Source organism: Ascidiella aspersa, chromosome 6, assembly GCF_963924565.1.
Source record: "Ascidiella aspersa chromosome 6, kaAscAspe10.2, whole genome shotgun sequence".
Classification (NCBI taxonomy): domain Eukaryota; kingdom Metazoa; phylum Chordata; class Ascidiacea; order Phlebobranchia; family Ascidiidae; genus Ascidiella; species Ascidiella aspersa.
Window position 1 is genome coordinate 13,021,081 of NC_139452.1, and position 12,292 is coordinate 13,033,372.

The 12,292-nt window shown below is 38.0% G+C and overlaps 2 protein-coding genes across 2 annotated transcripts; one reads left to right on the forward strand and one right to left on the reverse strand.

Moving 5' to 3' along the window:
• Positions 1-575: 575 nt before the first annotated feature.
• Positions 576-2,788, forward strand: LOC146139960 (tubulin gamma-1 chain). The gene is made up of 3 exons (XM_083391485.1): positions 576-1,440; positions 1,627-1,903; positions 2,400-2,788. Exons 1-3 carry the CDS (start codon positions 647-649, stop codon positions 2,685-2,687), a joined length of 1,359 nt encoding a protein of 452 aa, XP_083247611.1. The 5' UTR covers positions 576-646; the 3' UTR covers positions 2,688-2,788.
• A 290-nt stretch (positions 2,789-3,078) lies between these two features.
• LOC146139961 (uncharacterized) lies at positions 3,079-6,465 on the reverse strand. The gene is made up of 5 exons (XM_083392571.1): positions 6,178-6,465; positions 5,572-5,714; positions 5,138-5,282; positions 4,695-4,797; positions 3,079-3,730 (listed from the first exon to the last, which is right to left on the reverse strand). The coding sequence occupies exons 1-5, from the start codon at positions 6,419-6,421 to the stop codon at positions 3,502-3,504; spliced, it is 864 nt and encodes a 287-aa protein (XP_083248697.1). The 5' UTR covers positions 6,422-6,465; the 3' UTR covers positions 3,079-3,501.
• Between the last annotated feature and the right edge of the window lie 5,827 nt (positions 6,466-12,292).

A 12,292-nucleotide genomic window follows, 5' to 3' on the forward strand; every position in this document is an offset into this window, starting at 1 on the left:
CCCACTCAAGTGACTCAACATGCTATTATAGCTTAGTTGTTTGTTAAATACTGAAATAGATCCTAATAGGAAATTTTGTGATTTAGTTTCAAATGGAAACCCTTTGGAATATAAAAAATATGTTTAACCTTAACTATGGGTAACAAAAACAGTGAGACTGGGAACATTAAACAGTGATACATCTGTGTTTAAGTAATTAGGCAAGTAATTTACTGCAAATCAGCATTGAAGTTTTTTAGATTTGGGTGTGCAAACAAATTCAAGAACAGCAAACACTCTTGTCTGCCTTGTGATGTTGATACTTATAGCCTGTTTGTATTTGTTAGCAGTGTCTGATTTATAAAGTGCACTTTTTAGTAGTGTTCAATATTTTGTAATCGTTTGTAAAGTTTTCTTTTTGTCCATCGAACTTTTATTTGACATGTTAAACAATCAAAAAATTTGGTTTATAAATTTTAATTATGTACACAGACATTTTTTTAGGGACCAATTCATTTTTAAATGGCATTGATTGTTTACTCTTTTTTTCAAACTATGTTTAATTACCTTTTACCTATTTAGATTCATTCAAAAAAACAATTGCATTTTTATTTGGAAGTTAGGAATAATCTAAGCGCATTTATACTTTACTCACTTAATCGCTAATATGCCAAGAGAAATAATTACTTTACAAATTGGCCAATGTGGCAATCAAATTGGATTTGAATACTGGAAACAGCTTTGTCAAGAACATGGAATAAGACCTGATGGCATACTTCAGGATTTTGCTACTGATGGTACAGATAGAAAAGATGTTTTTTTCTATCAGGCTGACGATGATCATTATATCCCAAGATCAGTATTAATCGATCTCGAACCAAGGGTCATTAACTCGATCAAAAACTCTGAATTTGCTCAGCTGTATAATCCAGAAAACATCTATTTATCGGAGCATGGAGGGGGTGCTGGAAATAATTGGGCAGCAGGATTTCACTCCGGCGAAAAAATCCATGAAGAGTTGTTTGACATAATTGACAGAGAGGCAGATGGTTCAGACAACCTTGAAGGATTTATGCTGTGCCATTCGACTGCTGGTGGAACCGGTTCTGGTCTTGGTTCTTACATGTTAGAGAACCTTAATGATCGCTATCCCAAGAAGCTAATTCAGACATACAGTGTTTTTCCCAACCAGGATGAAGTGTCAGACGTTGTGGTGCAACCATACAACACCATGCTTACAATGAAGCGACTAACGCTGCACGCAGACGCCACTGTAGTCTTAGACAATACTGCCCTAAATAGCATTGCCACTGACCGTTTGCACATTCAAAATCCTTCCTTTTCGCAAATCAACAAGATGGTGTCGACAATCATGTCCGCCAGTACAGCCACTCTTCGCTATCCAGGCTACATGAATAATGACTTGATTGGGCTTGTTGCCTCACTTATTCCAACACCAAGGTACTTATTAAAAGCTTCATTTTTAAACATCTCTTTGGTATACATAGTTGATTTGCGTATTTTAATCTATTACTCTGTTAGACTTCAATCATCCTATTTTAGTATCCTGTTAATATAAACGTGCATTTACTTGTCTCAAGTTGTTTTGTGACGTAGTCTTACAGCTAGCAATGTTTGACCATTTAGGCTTCATTATTTGATGACTGGTTACACTCCACTCGTCACTGACCAAGCCCAGGCATCAGTCAGGAAAACAACAGTGCTAGATGTGATGCGGCGTCTACTGCAACCCAAAAATATGATGGTGTTCACCGGGCGTGAAAGAATGAATCAGCATTGTTACATTTCTATCCTGAACATCATTCAAGGTGAAATTGACCCAACTCAGGTTCACAAAAGTTTGCAACGCATCAGGGAAAGGAAGCTGGCCCAATTTATTCCATGGGGACCAGCTAGCATACAGGTACAATTAGTTGAAATAAACACATTTAATTTATTCTATAAGCTCTTATAATTTTATTTTTGGGCTTGTGATGTGTTTACATATATTATATATGTTTGAATATAGTGCAACTACATTTCATAAGGCCTGAAAGACTGGCCTAAATTTGTTGAATGTAAAACAGCAAATCAAAAACGAACAATTTATTTAAATCTATATTGTTTTTCAACATAGTAATTGACTAGTTCAAATCTGTCTTGTTTAAGCCAAAACATACCAAGAATACCAAATCTTTTGCAAAAATACCAGTTTCTAGGACTTGGGCATGCTTTCTGTAATCCAAAGTCAGCAAACCTTTTTTTCTTTTGCTTTTTTCGATAAAGCCAAGGAATAAACAAAAGTATCATCCCTGGTGATGTTCCTAAGGGTGTGCTCGTAATACTACAACCGTTATCAATTGTTGTTTTCCACCAAACATCACCTTGCAGTTACATATTTTTTATTCTGCTTCCGTCAGGTGGCGCTGTCACGCAAGTCGCCCTACGTGCCGTCGGCTCATCGCGTAAGCGGCCTTATGCTGGCCAATCACACCAGCATCAGCGCACTGTTCAAGCGAGCCGCTCGCCAGTTCGACAAGCTGCGAAAGCGCGAGGCCTTTCTCGAGCAGTTTCGCAAAGAGGCGATGTTCACTGAAAACCTGGACGAGATGGACGCTTCGCGCGAAATTGTCCAGCAGCTGATCGACGAGTACGAGGCCGCAGCCACGCCCGACTACCTTAACTGGGGCGAGGGCGGCTCCACGTAAACTGCCTAAAATATCGGCGGCGATTTGCCGTTGTTGTTTTTTCTTTGTTTTGAACCTTATTTCGTAGCGTTAGTTTGCGATCGACGACTGTCGGCGCTGGTGCGACGAAAAGCCAAGTGTTTGTTGTCTGCAAGTTCGAATAACGTTGTGAACTTCTTGCTTGCTTTTTTAATGTAAACATTACAAGTATTTTCTAGAAAACTATTGTGATGATTTTGAAGTTTTGGTATCATAAAATTATGTTTTTTTGGACTTTGGGTTCAACTGTTGTAAAAAAGGGACATGCGCTTAACTATGAGTTTTGTTTTATTTTAAATAGCAAATTAAAAAGTTAGTAAATCTATGTGCAATACAAACACAATAGAGAAACGATATATCAAGCTCATCACGCAGAAAATAACAGACAAAAACAAATGGCGAACAACTAAACTAGCGACATCACGAAAACGAACTTTTCTAAAACAAACAACCTGTTGCAGCATTTCGTTAGTCAAATTCCAAGGCAGAAATTTTGTTTCCCTCGAAAGTTGTGCAATCATCTGCGTTTCTGTTTCCACAAATATTAGGCGATATGCTTTCAATATTACATTTGTTTACCATGTTTTACGAATCCAAACAATTTGAAGTTTAAGTTATATGTTAATCTATTGGCCTTTTCTTCCAGGCTCCACTGATATAGATTTAGTCAACTCGTTTGATTAATGCGCCATGTTTAAAGTTTACACTCGTACCACGGGGTGCAGCCGTTGTTGTCTGTATTCACAGCAACAAGCACTATGAGTGAGGTGAAAAAGGACTATCCATAGGGTAGCCTTCAGGAGGCCGATCCCTCCCTTAATACTGTTTCGCCTTGCTGGCCAGATTTTGTGATTGAAAACGGCTCTTGCGACGTCAAATCACTTCGATCCGTTTTTGATCCGCTACTGGAGTTGTCTACATTTCCTTTTTGCTCGTGACCTGTGCACTTTCCGCACGCCAAGAGGTTTTTAGCCGCCACTCTAAACTTGGGATCTGCAACGCTGTACACCAGCACGTTCACCAGACTGAAAAAAAAAAGTCGTAAAAAAACTATAGCGTTAACAAACCTCCCGAATCAGTCCCAAGTTATTTACAACAAACAGCAATTCAAGCACAAATGACTAGTGAACCACTTTTTTGTGCATATCATTGCTATGGCAAATTAAGTCCAAGTGAGGTCATGTGTATAAAAAAATATTTAAAAAAAATCGTACAAATTAAATATACTCAATCCATTCCGATCAAAATTTTGCACAAGAATTTTGATAGACAATATAATAAGATTACAACAAATAATCTCAAAATATTTAAGTAAAGCACTTAACTTTTAGTCATGTTGTTTTTAAATGAGTTGTGTTCAAGTCTACAGGCAAATAAAAATGATTTCAACACGGGTTGAAACTTGGTGCCAAATTACCTACTGCCAAAAGTGTATGTTAAGTGGAAAGTGACTATTTGTGATTTCGATTTTTGCTAGATTAAAATAAGTTGTTACGTTGTTCGCAAGATCCCCTTAAATCCCGATTTTCGTTATAACCTTTACTTTGCTCGGTGCAGCCGACACCGTACTAGTTCGGGGAATTCTGGGTTGTTATCGACCAAATTGGAGTGACACTGCAGAAATTCTCCACACAAGTAGTTTTCAGAATAGCCACGATGGAAGAGAACGGCAGCCCACGCACTAATTAGGTTTGCCGGAAAGCAGATTATTAGCAGTCGCCTACGACCGCTTTTGTATGACCGCATTTTGGTGAAAAGCAGTGAGCCAACGTTGGGATTTTTGGCCTTATTTCAAACTGTACAAATTTGCCCGAGGTGATGGCTATAAGCGGCACCGGAAAACTTGCTAGGATAAGTCGCTGCGCATAGCTTGTGACGCAACTTTATAGTAAACAAACCACCGTACGTCGATTATTATATTTGACAATACAATGGCCATAATTTACAAAAAAACTTTCCCCATTAACAAAGTTCCACTTATTTTATTACCTGTTCGCCATAGACAAGTAGAAGCAAATGACGTATGGAATTGCGACAGTGAATGGCGTGAAAGCTCCGGAAAACGACATCGACATTACAACCACAACAGGAACTGAAATAAAAATCATAATATTAAACCAAGCAGCAAACGACTACTTACTTGCATCAACTAAATGCAGACTAGTGTTTTTTCATTTGCCAGTTTACATCCTTTTAACCCAAGGAACACCATCAAAATAATTGTTTAAAGTTTAGGTTTGCCTAGCTTAAATTACGACAATTTTATCCAATAAATCATAAAACACCAGAGTCGTTCTGCAAGACATGACCTTGTTGGCACAGATTGCCGTTTTGATATGCTTTTTGCGTATATCAAAATCGAAGTTAGCCAATAAAATCTTGAAAAATAATTTTAAAATTTCGAAAATTTTTGTTTATTAGTGTAGTCTTACTAAGAGTAATAGTGAAGCCAACTTGCATGGATCCCATGGTGGCAAAGACCTTAACTTCTTCTTTTAGGTTAGCGCCAAGTTTGAGTTGAGGGCCCTTTTTCACATGTCTTCGAAGGTAGCAGGCCGTTGCTATCGTCAAGCACGACTATAGCACATATCAAAACTGAAAGTTCGGTGGTAAAAGTTTTTATTTAAAACTACTGGTATCTGCCTAACATTTTCACGAGTTTGCTGATGAATTTTGAGGAAATTTATTAACCGTTGTTGTCACCAAACCAAGTTACAGCATGAAATCATCGGATTTAGTATGCCACACATATATGTTACAAAACTTTTCTAGTTGAAAATACTTATGTTACAAAACTTTTGTAGTTGAAAATACTTTGACCGTCAAGCGATCTATTTTAAACGCCTGCCGTTACACAGCTTCTCACCATTGCGATAAAGGGTACAACATAAATGATGATGACCGCAATTATTATTGGAGTGTAGTCGGAGCGCGTGCGGTCCGTCAACATTAAGCTGTACATGTGGATGACGTGTTGGTAAGAAAACCTGAAAATCCCCGGGAACCACACTGTAATAAAAAAAACTTGTAGGTCACACGTGCGTGTCTATTTGTGGATGCTTACTTTTGTCATATTTTATTATTTTATATACTCATAGCAATCTGACTCTTAGTAAGAATATCAAAGCCCATACATAAATAGGTAGCATTTTGAACGTTTCGAATAACTCTTTATTCATTTTCAACATAGTTCTGTATGGGCTTTGATATTCTTATTACGTCTTACTACAACCTCCAACCATTATGCTCAAAAATTTGACTCTTCTTTTTAAACAGCCAACCTTATTTAAACAAATGGCCTAAATGTTTATGGGAACCTTGTAACACACTTTAAAGTCAAAGCAAAAATGCTAAAGACACACTTATTTAACTTTGTGCTTTTTACGAATTTTAAGTATAAAATAAAAACACGGGCAGCATGTCATAATGTGTAGTCGAGCAAAGCACAAATCACCCGCGACATTAAACTTACGGGTAGCTACGGAAAGGACAAGGGCCAGCAGCCAGATAACCACAAGGCCAAAGTTCACGACCCTGCCGCTCTGCTGCTGGTAGAGGATCGGCCATCTGACCGCCACCAGGCGCTGTTGGGCGAGCAGGACGAGGTGATAAAGCGACGAGGAGAAAATGAAGAGGTAGAATACGCCGCCGACGCTTGATTCCGCCGTACCGAAAGAGGCAAGCGAGCGTTGAAGAATCTGCTCCGGCGTCGACATAACGGTGCGACTGAAGTTGGGCAGCACGACGAAGAAAATCAAAACACCTGCGCCATTTGGAAAAACACAAAAGGTATTAACCGAAGATCTGGCTCCCCTAATATTGCTGTGACCTTTAATCTGGCCAGCAATTATTAGCCTGTGTACATAAAGGGTTGTGCAGTTTCGAGCACAAATATATATTTACGGTCCGAAAAGCAAGCAACTCCGTGTTGAAGTTGCTGAACGTGCATTACAATATTACAGTTGAATTCAAATTGCAGTTTTTTTGTGATGCGTATTGATTCCAGGTTGTACATCCTTTAAGCAGGTGGTTACCAAAATTTCCGACCGCGTTCCACCTAGTTGTGTATAACTGTCAGTAAGTAGGGAAATCAACTGAAACATTTATTTCCGTTCGCAAAGCAGTCATCATGTACGAAAAACATCATTTCTGTTCAAGAAAAAAACGCTCACGGCGCTGCGTCTGTTTACTTTTGCGCACGACGCAATATAGCGGGTGGCCGAAAACTGGCAAAACAGGCGTGGAAACTTTACGCAAATCCTGTTGTCGCTAAACAATTCTTCTTCCTTGTGGTCCCCGAGTTTGTTTGGCGCGTAACGTTGTACAAGACTTAATACTTCCTTAATGTTAATTCGCTAAATCACGTCGCGTGGCGCTTCCGACTGGAGCTAAATTGAATTTTCGATCAAGTAAATTTAAGTTTTGGTTCGCTTTCGCGCTTTGCGTCAACCTATATGGAATTTTTGAGAAAAAACGTTTGTCATGTTGCCTTCTTTATTACATATAAAATGTTTAAACCTTCTTGATCTAACATCATAAAAACAGACAGGTTTTGTGCCATTGTTAACAAGCATTGTTAATTTCACACCTAAAGGAATTATTTGTTATAAACTTGTCCATGTAGTATTTTAAAAGTTGATCCATTTTTTATATTACGATTTGACCTTTACTGAAAAAATTGCGCCCCTATCCTACGAACTCGTTATTGACCTCCTCACCTGTCAGCAGGTCGGCGCACGACATCGACACTTTGATTTTGCCGTAGGTGCCACGAAACATTGACTGGCCCCTGGCGAACAGCCAGATTACCATTACGTTGGCTAAGACGATAGCCAAGCCAAGGACAGCCACGACCAAAACGAATACTGCGGCTCCGGCCATGCTGCATTCCTTGCAGTGGATTAAGCTCACGTTGGAGCACGTTAGTACGGCAGAGTAGCTGCAAAATGCCGCCAGGCCGTTCAGTGCTGGCACTCGTGAGCTTATGGTTTGCCGTGTGTCGTTGTTCGGGGAAGAATTGTTCGCGGTAGAGGACCTGTCGGTTTTCGCGAAGTGAGTTTCTTCCGTTGTAGACGGCGGGTAAAACACTGGGTTCACCATGTAAAGTAGCGGGTTTATCATGCCGACCGTGGGCCGGTATATGAGACGGTTTATTATGACAGGAGGCCGAAAGGTATCTTCTTTAGTGTCATTTGAGCGAATATCATTAGCGTTCTTGGCATTGGCGAGCTGCGTGGTGTTTTGCGCTGCAACAGATGAAAAATTCTCGCTAACCAAAGCTGCGTTCGTGGTAGACGAATTTCCGCCGATAACTGCAATATGTGACGTTATACTCAAAGGAGTTGTAGAAACAGGAAGGGCGTTAATATGTTGAAGCATCGTCGTCACAACAATTAGATACATAGGCAAACTCATGTTAGCTAATTGGTCTGCAAAGAACGCTAACAAATTAAACCAATAAAACGCCATTAGGTTATTGTAACTTAAGAGAGTGATTTATATTATATATCATATTTTTTACAAAGCCCCTTAAATACGTCTGCATATAAACCCTCGTATTTCCAATGTATAATTTCCCTTTATCGCAAAATAAAATTTTAAGGACTTTTGTACCGTTCCCTTGGTGTAAACGTTATTGCAACAATATATAACTTTTCGAAAATTTTAATGGATTTAAAAGAAGTTTACGAAATCTTTTCACGGCCATTTCTAACAAACGGCCAGTAAAACTCTTTTCCACCTCTGAACTAAGCAAAAATTGCCTAATTTTCATTACAGATCTCTCCGGTTGCGCATAACAACAATTTAACACTATTTTAGGATTTTGCAGGTGGCTATCTAACATTGTCCTACGCAGCAATTTCGGCTACCTGTCGACACAGCTGATGTTTTACACAGAGTATAAAACTTTCCAGCTTCGTATTAAAAACGAAATATTTCGCCTGCGGCATAATAAGAGTAAGGTTTTCAATGCTCGTCAATCATTTGTCGGTGGTAGTAGTGGGTGTAACTTTGCATTCACTTAAATCGGGATTAAAAATTAACGTCGAAATTGATCATTAGTTTTCGCATAATAAATCGAAGCATTAAAACGGGCGCTTTAAAAAGAGCGGGCTTATCGCAAAAGTGTGGACATGACCGTCAACTGGGCGTGTATTGAATATGGTTAACAAAAATGAAATACGAACAAAATAGGAAAAATTCCTAATTTTTAAAACATGTGTTTTACTATGAAATACGAAGAAATACATACATCACGTCATACCTTGACCACAACCAATTATTCTAAATTGTCGCAAGGATTCCGTTATCAAAATTTAATTACATTATATTTGGTTATGCAGTGCGTTTTTACACTGAAGAGCGTTACTTTTTCCTAAAGATGCTAAACTTAAGAAAGATGTTGTACGAACGTTTAACGGCCCTAGTAGAAATTGTAGGATAAGGTTAGTTCAATATATGAAAAAGTGAAACAAAAGTTAACCTATTTTTGTAAAGCTCTTTAATTACCTACTGTACATGTTTTACAATCATTCTTCAAAAGCGTAACAGATAAAAAAAAATAGTAGGCCTATAAATTATTGCATGCTCTAGTGTTGTAGTATCTTAAGTCAAAAACTGACATGTAAATCAATTGACTTGAGTCTTTTAAACAAATGACCTGACTTCTGACTTGTAGCTTTAAGAAATTGGGATGTTTTCATTTTGTTGTTTGCTATTTAATAGTTTCTTTGTGTTGAGTTTGACAGTTTTAATAACTTAAAAATTTTATTTCAAAGCAAATGTCTTGACTTGCCATGCTTAGACTCACGGACTGGGATTTTAAACCCACCGACTGGGTCTTGACCAGATATTTATTAATAATGACTTGACTTGGGTGTAATAAGTTATTTTTTGAAATGACTTGATAGATTCGTTTTGAAATTACTTGTTTGCAACACTGGAATAATCAATGAACTATTATGGGTTAACGCAGGTCACTTTCACTAATCACGACCTTGAGTTAAACATCGGTTACGAATCAACTTTGGTCTACAGTCTACACGCAAGTCGTAATTGAACCAGGACTTAACAGGTAAATCGCTTTGAACGAAAACTTAACTTAAAACTGAACCAGATTCCGCACATAAAACCAAAAAACAATAGTTTTAAGAATAAAATATCTTACCAACCAAATTTTATTATTACGTCATAAGGTTTGAAGAGACAATGGCTCCAAGTTTCACACATTTTGAATTGCCTAATTTGAGAATATTAAAGTTGTAGAGAGAGGACGCATTTTGAAAAGCTGTCAAAAGAGTTTACTGTTCGACTTTCAAACGAGATTTTACAATTTTTTTGATACCGCTATATTGTAGTTTATTATTATTTAGCTAGATAGATCTAATGAGTGTTTTTCAGGATCGAAGTTCCGTTTCGCAGCTGAGAGACAGCATCTTTGGTAAGTATGGAAATAAGTTGCCGATTAGTGGAAGAAGTTTTGGAGGCGCAGAGAATGCCCGGAACAATATGGATCAACGAAATAAAGGGAAGATGGACTTCAACGACAAACGAAAGTCATTTCAAAGAACGGATCATCGGGCAAAGGTTGGTGAAGTTTCTTTGCTACTTCTATACAAAAAGGCAATATGATGGTTAATTTGTTGCGCAAAAAAGGTAACTAAATTAAAACTCGCAGAAGAAATGCCAAAGAGCTTGACAATGGGTCTAACATTTAATTCAAAGGTGTTTTTAGGTTTAATAAAGTCTTTTTAAAGGCAACTATTTTAAGGAATATTTCCATTTTTTTGTACATTTCATTTAATTGCCATGACAATGACATGAAGAACTCACGTGATCTAGCATGAGAAAAAATGTATTTTGAAATTGTGACGTTACAATTTATACTAGTTCCCTGCTTATAAAGTTGAATTTGTCTGAAAACACAGGCTAACTAGTCAAATTGTTGCATTAATAAAATGAACCATTAACTGTAACTTTATCTTCGATCGGAATAAGACCTTTAAAGGTATGTTTGAACGACCAAAATTTTATATGCTATTGCCCATTGTCACTTTTTTACCATATGTTTTTAAATATCGTTAGTAAAAAAATAGTTTCGCTTGTATTATAGGCATATCATTTCGTGAACAAAATAGAGAAAACCGAATGCTCTTATTTGACGCCCTACCTAATTACTGTGTTAGTCTCTGTATCTAAAATACTTTTTTGAGACTATAGATAGCATGTTTAGGTTTTTATTTAGCTTATGCCATGTATTCATATAATTGGTTATTCATCCTATTACGCATAAAAAGAGCAACATAAAGAGCAGCGCAAATACGTTGGAAGAAAAACCAAGACGGGAAGTTAGTCGACATAATCGAGAAAACAGGGTTTCGCAATGTCTTGAAGAAGCCAGAAGAATGGTGACCAATACCAAGGGACCTAGAAAGGGTAACTATTTAGTGTTTTTTATATTCACTGGTTTAAGTAAGTTGAATTAACTAAATGTATTTTATAGTTTCCACACCTGGCAATTCACTTCGGCAAGCAATATCGTCAAGCATGGGAATGAATGAGGGACTTGAGGGAGGCCAGCAAGATTTTAGAAAGCCGATGTATCCAGCAAGTTACGGACCGCCCATGCATCCGAGGGATATGCATCAACTACCCAAGCCGGAACAACCTCAGTACGGAATGGTAGGTTTTAAAAAATAAGTCATATTTTTTAAAAGTATGAAGCTATGTAAAATACCAATATTATTAACGCAGCAGCCGATGTTTACTTTTCATCCAAAACAAGACGATTTCCTTTCACGTGATGAACTGCCAAGGGTAGGTTGCTTTACATTTTTCCTTAAGCGTGTATTGTTTAATACTAATTCAATATTTTTTACCTACAGAGCTATCAGCATATGCAACCATTTGATACCGTGGAGACAAGAAAAGAGAGGGAACTGAGCCTAGCCTTGAAGAAGGGACCAAAGAAGAAGCCCAAGAAGAACATAAACTTTGACCTTTCGGAAGTTGATAAACTTGTTTGCTCCCGTCTCGATCAGCAGCTTGATTCACAGCTGACCTTTAAACCGCTTGGTTCCCTGGTTAACAAAAAAGCTCCACTTGGTGATATTGTAAAATCTCAAAGTCGCGCTTTAACGCTTTCAGATCACATGCTACCATCGTCTTTTGGCACCCAGGAACACAATATTCACGAAGAATCCTTTTCTAATATAGACGTAGTCGACCAAACCACTCTTAACAGCAAAATGGCCATGATTAACCAAGAATTCTTTGCCGATGTTATTTCACCAGCGGAATATGCTTTTGATCGTCCACAAACGCCGCTTAAGGATATCGCTGGCGACTCTCCAAAACACGTTGTATCGCATTCCGATCACATGCTGCCATCTTCTTTTGGCTCGCAAGAAGCCTGCGTTCGCGAAGAATCATTTTCGAAATTAAACATGGTCGAAAAATCAAAGATGGACGCAGGAGCTTCAATTAACCCAGAAACATTACCTGTCGTCAATTCGCCATCCGCTGATGCTTTTAAAGTATTCGATGATCAACCTCGTGATAGCAATAACCTCCATACGTTGCCAACC

Coding starts and splice junctions, on each gene's coding strand:
- LOC146139960 (XM_083391485.1), top strand. CDS start 647: ATGCCAAGAGAAATAATTACTTTACAAATTGGCCAATGTGGCAATCAA. Junction 1,441..1,626: donor TCACTTATTCCAACACCAAG/GTACTTATTAAA, acceptor TTGACCATTTAG/GCTTCATTATTTGATGACTG. Junction 1,904..2,399: donor GGGGACCAGCTAGCATACAG/GTACAATTAGTT, acceptor TGCTTCCGTCAG/GTGGCGCTGTCACGCAAGTC.
- LOC146139961 (XM_083392571.1), bottom strand. CDS start 6,421: ATGTCGACGCCGGAGCAGATTCTTCAACGCTCGCTTGCCTCTTTCGGT. Junction 5,715..6,177: donor TGTCCTTTCCGTAGCTACCC/GTAAGTTTAATG, acceptor TTTTTATTACAG/TGTGGTTCCCGGGGATTTTC. Junction 4,798..5,137: donor TGGCTTCACTATTACTCTTA/GTAAGACTACAC, acceptor TTTTTATTTCAG/TTCCTGTTGTGGTTGTAATG.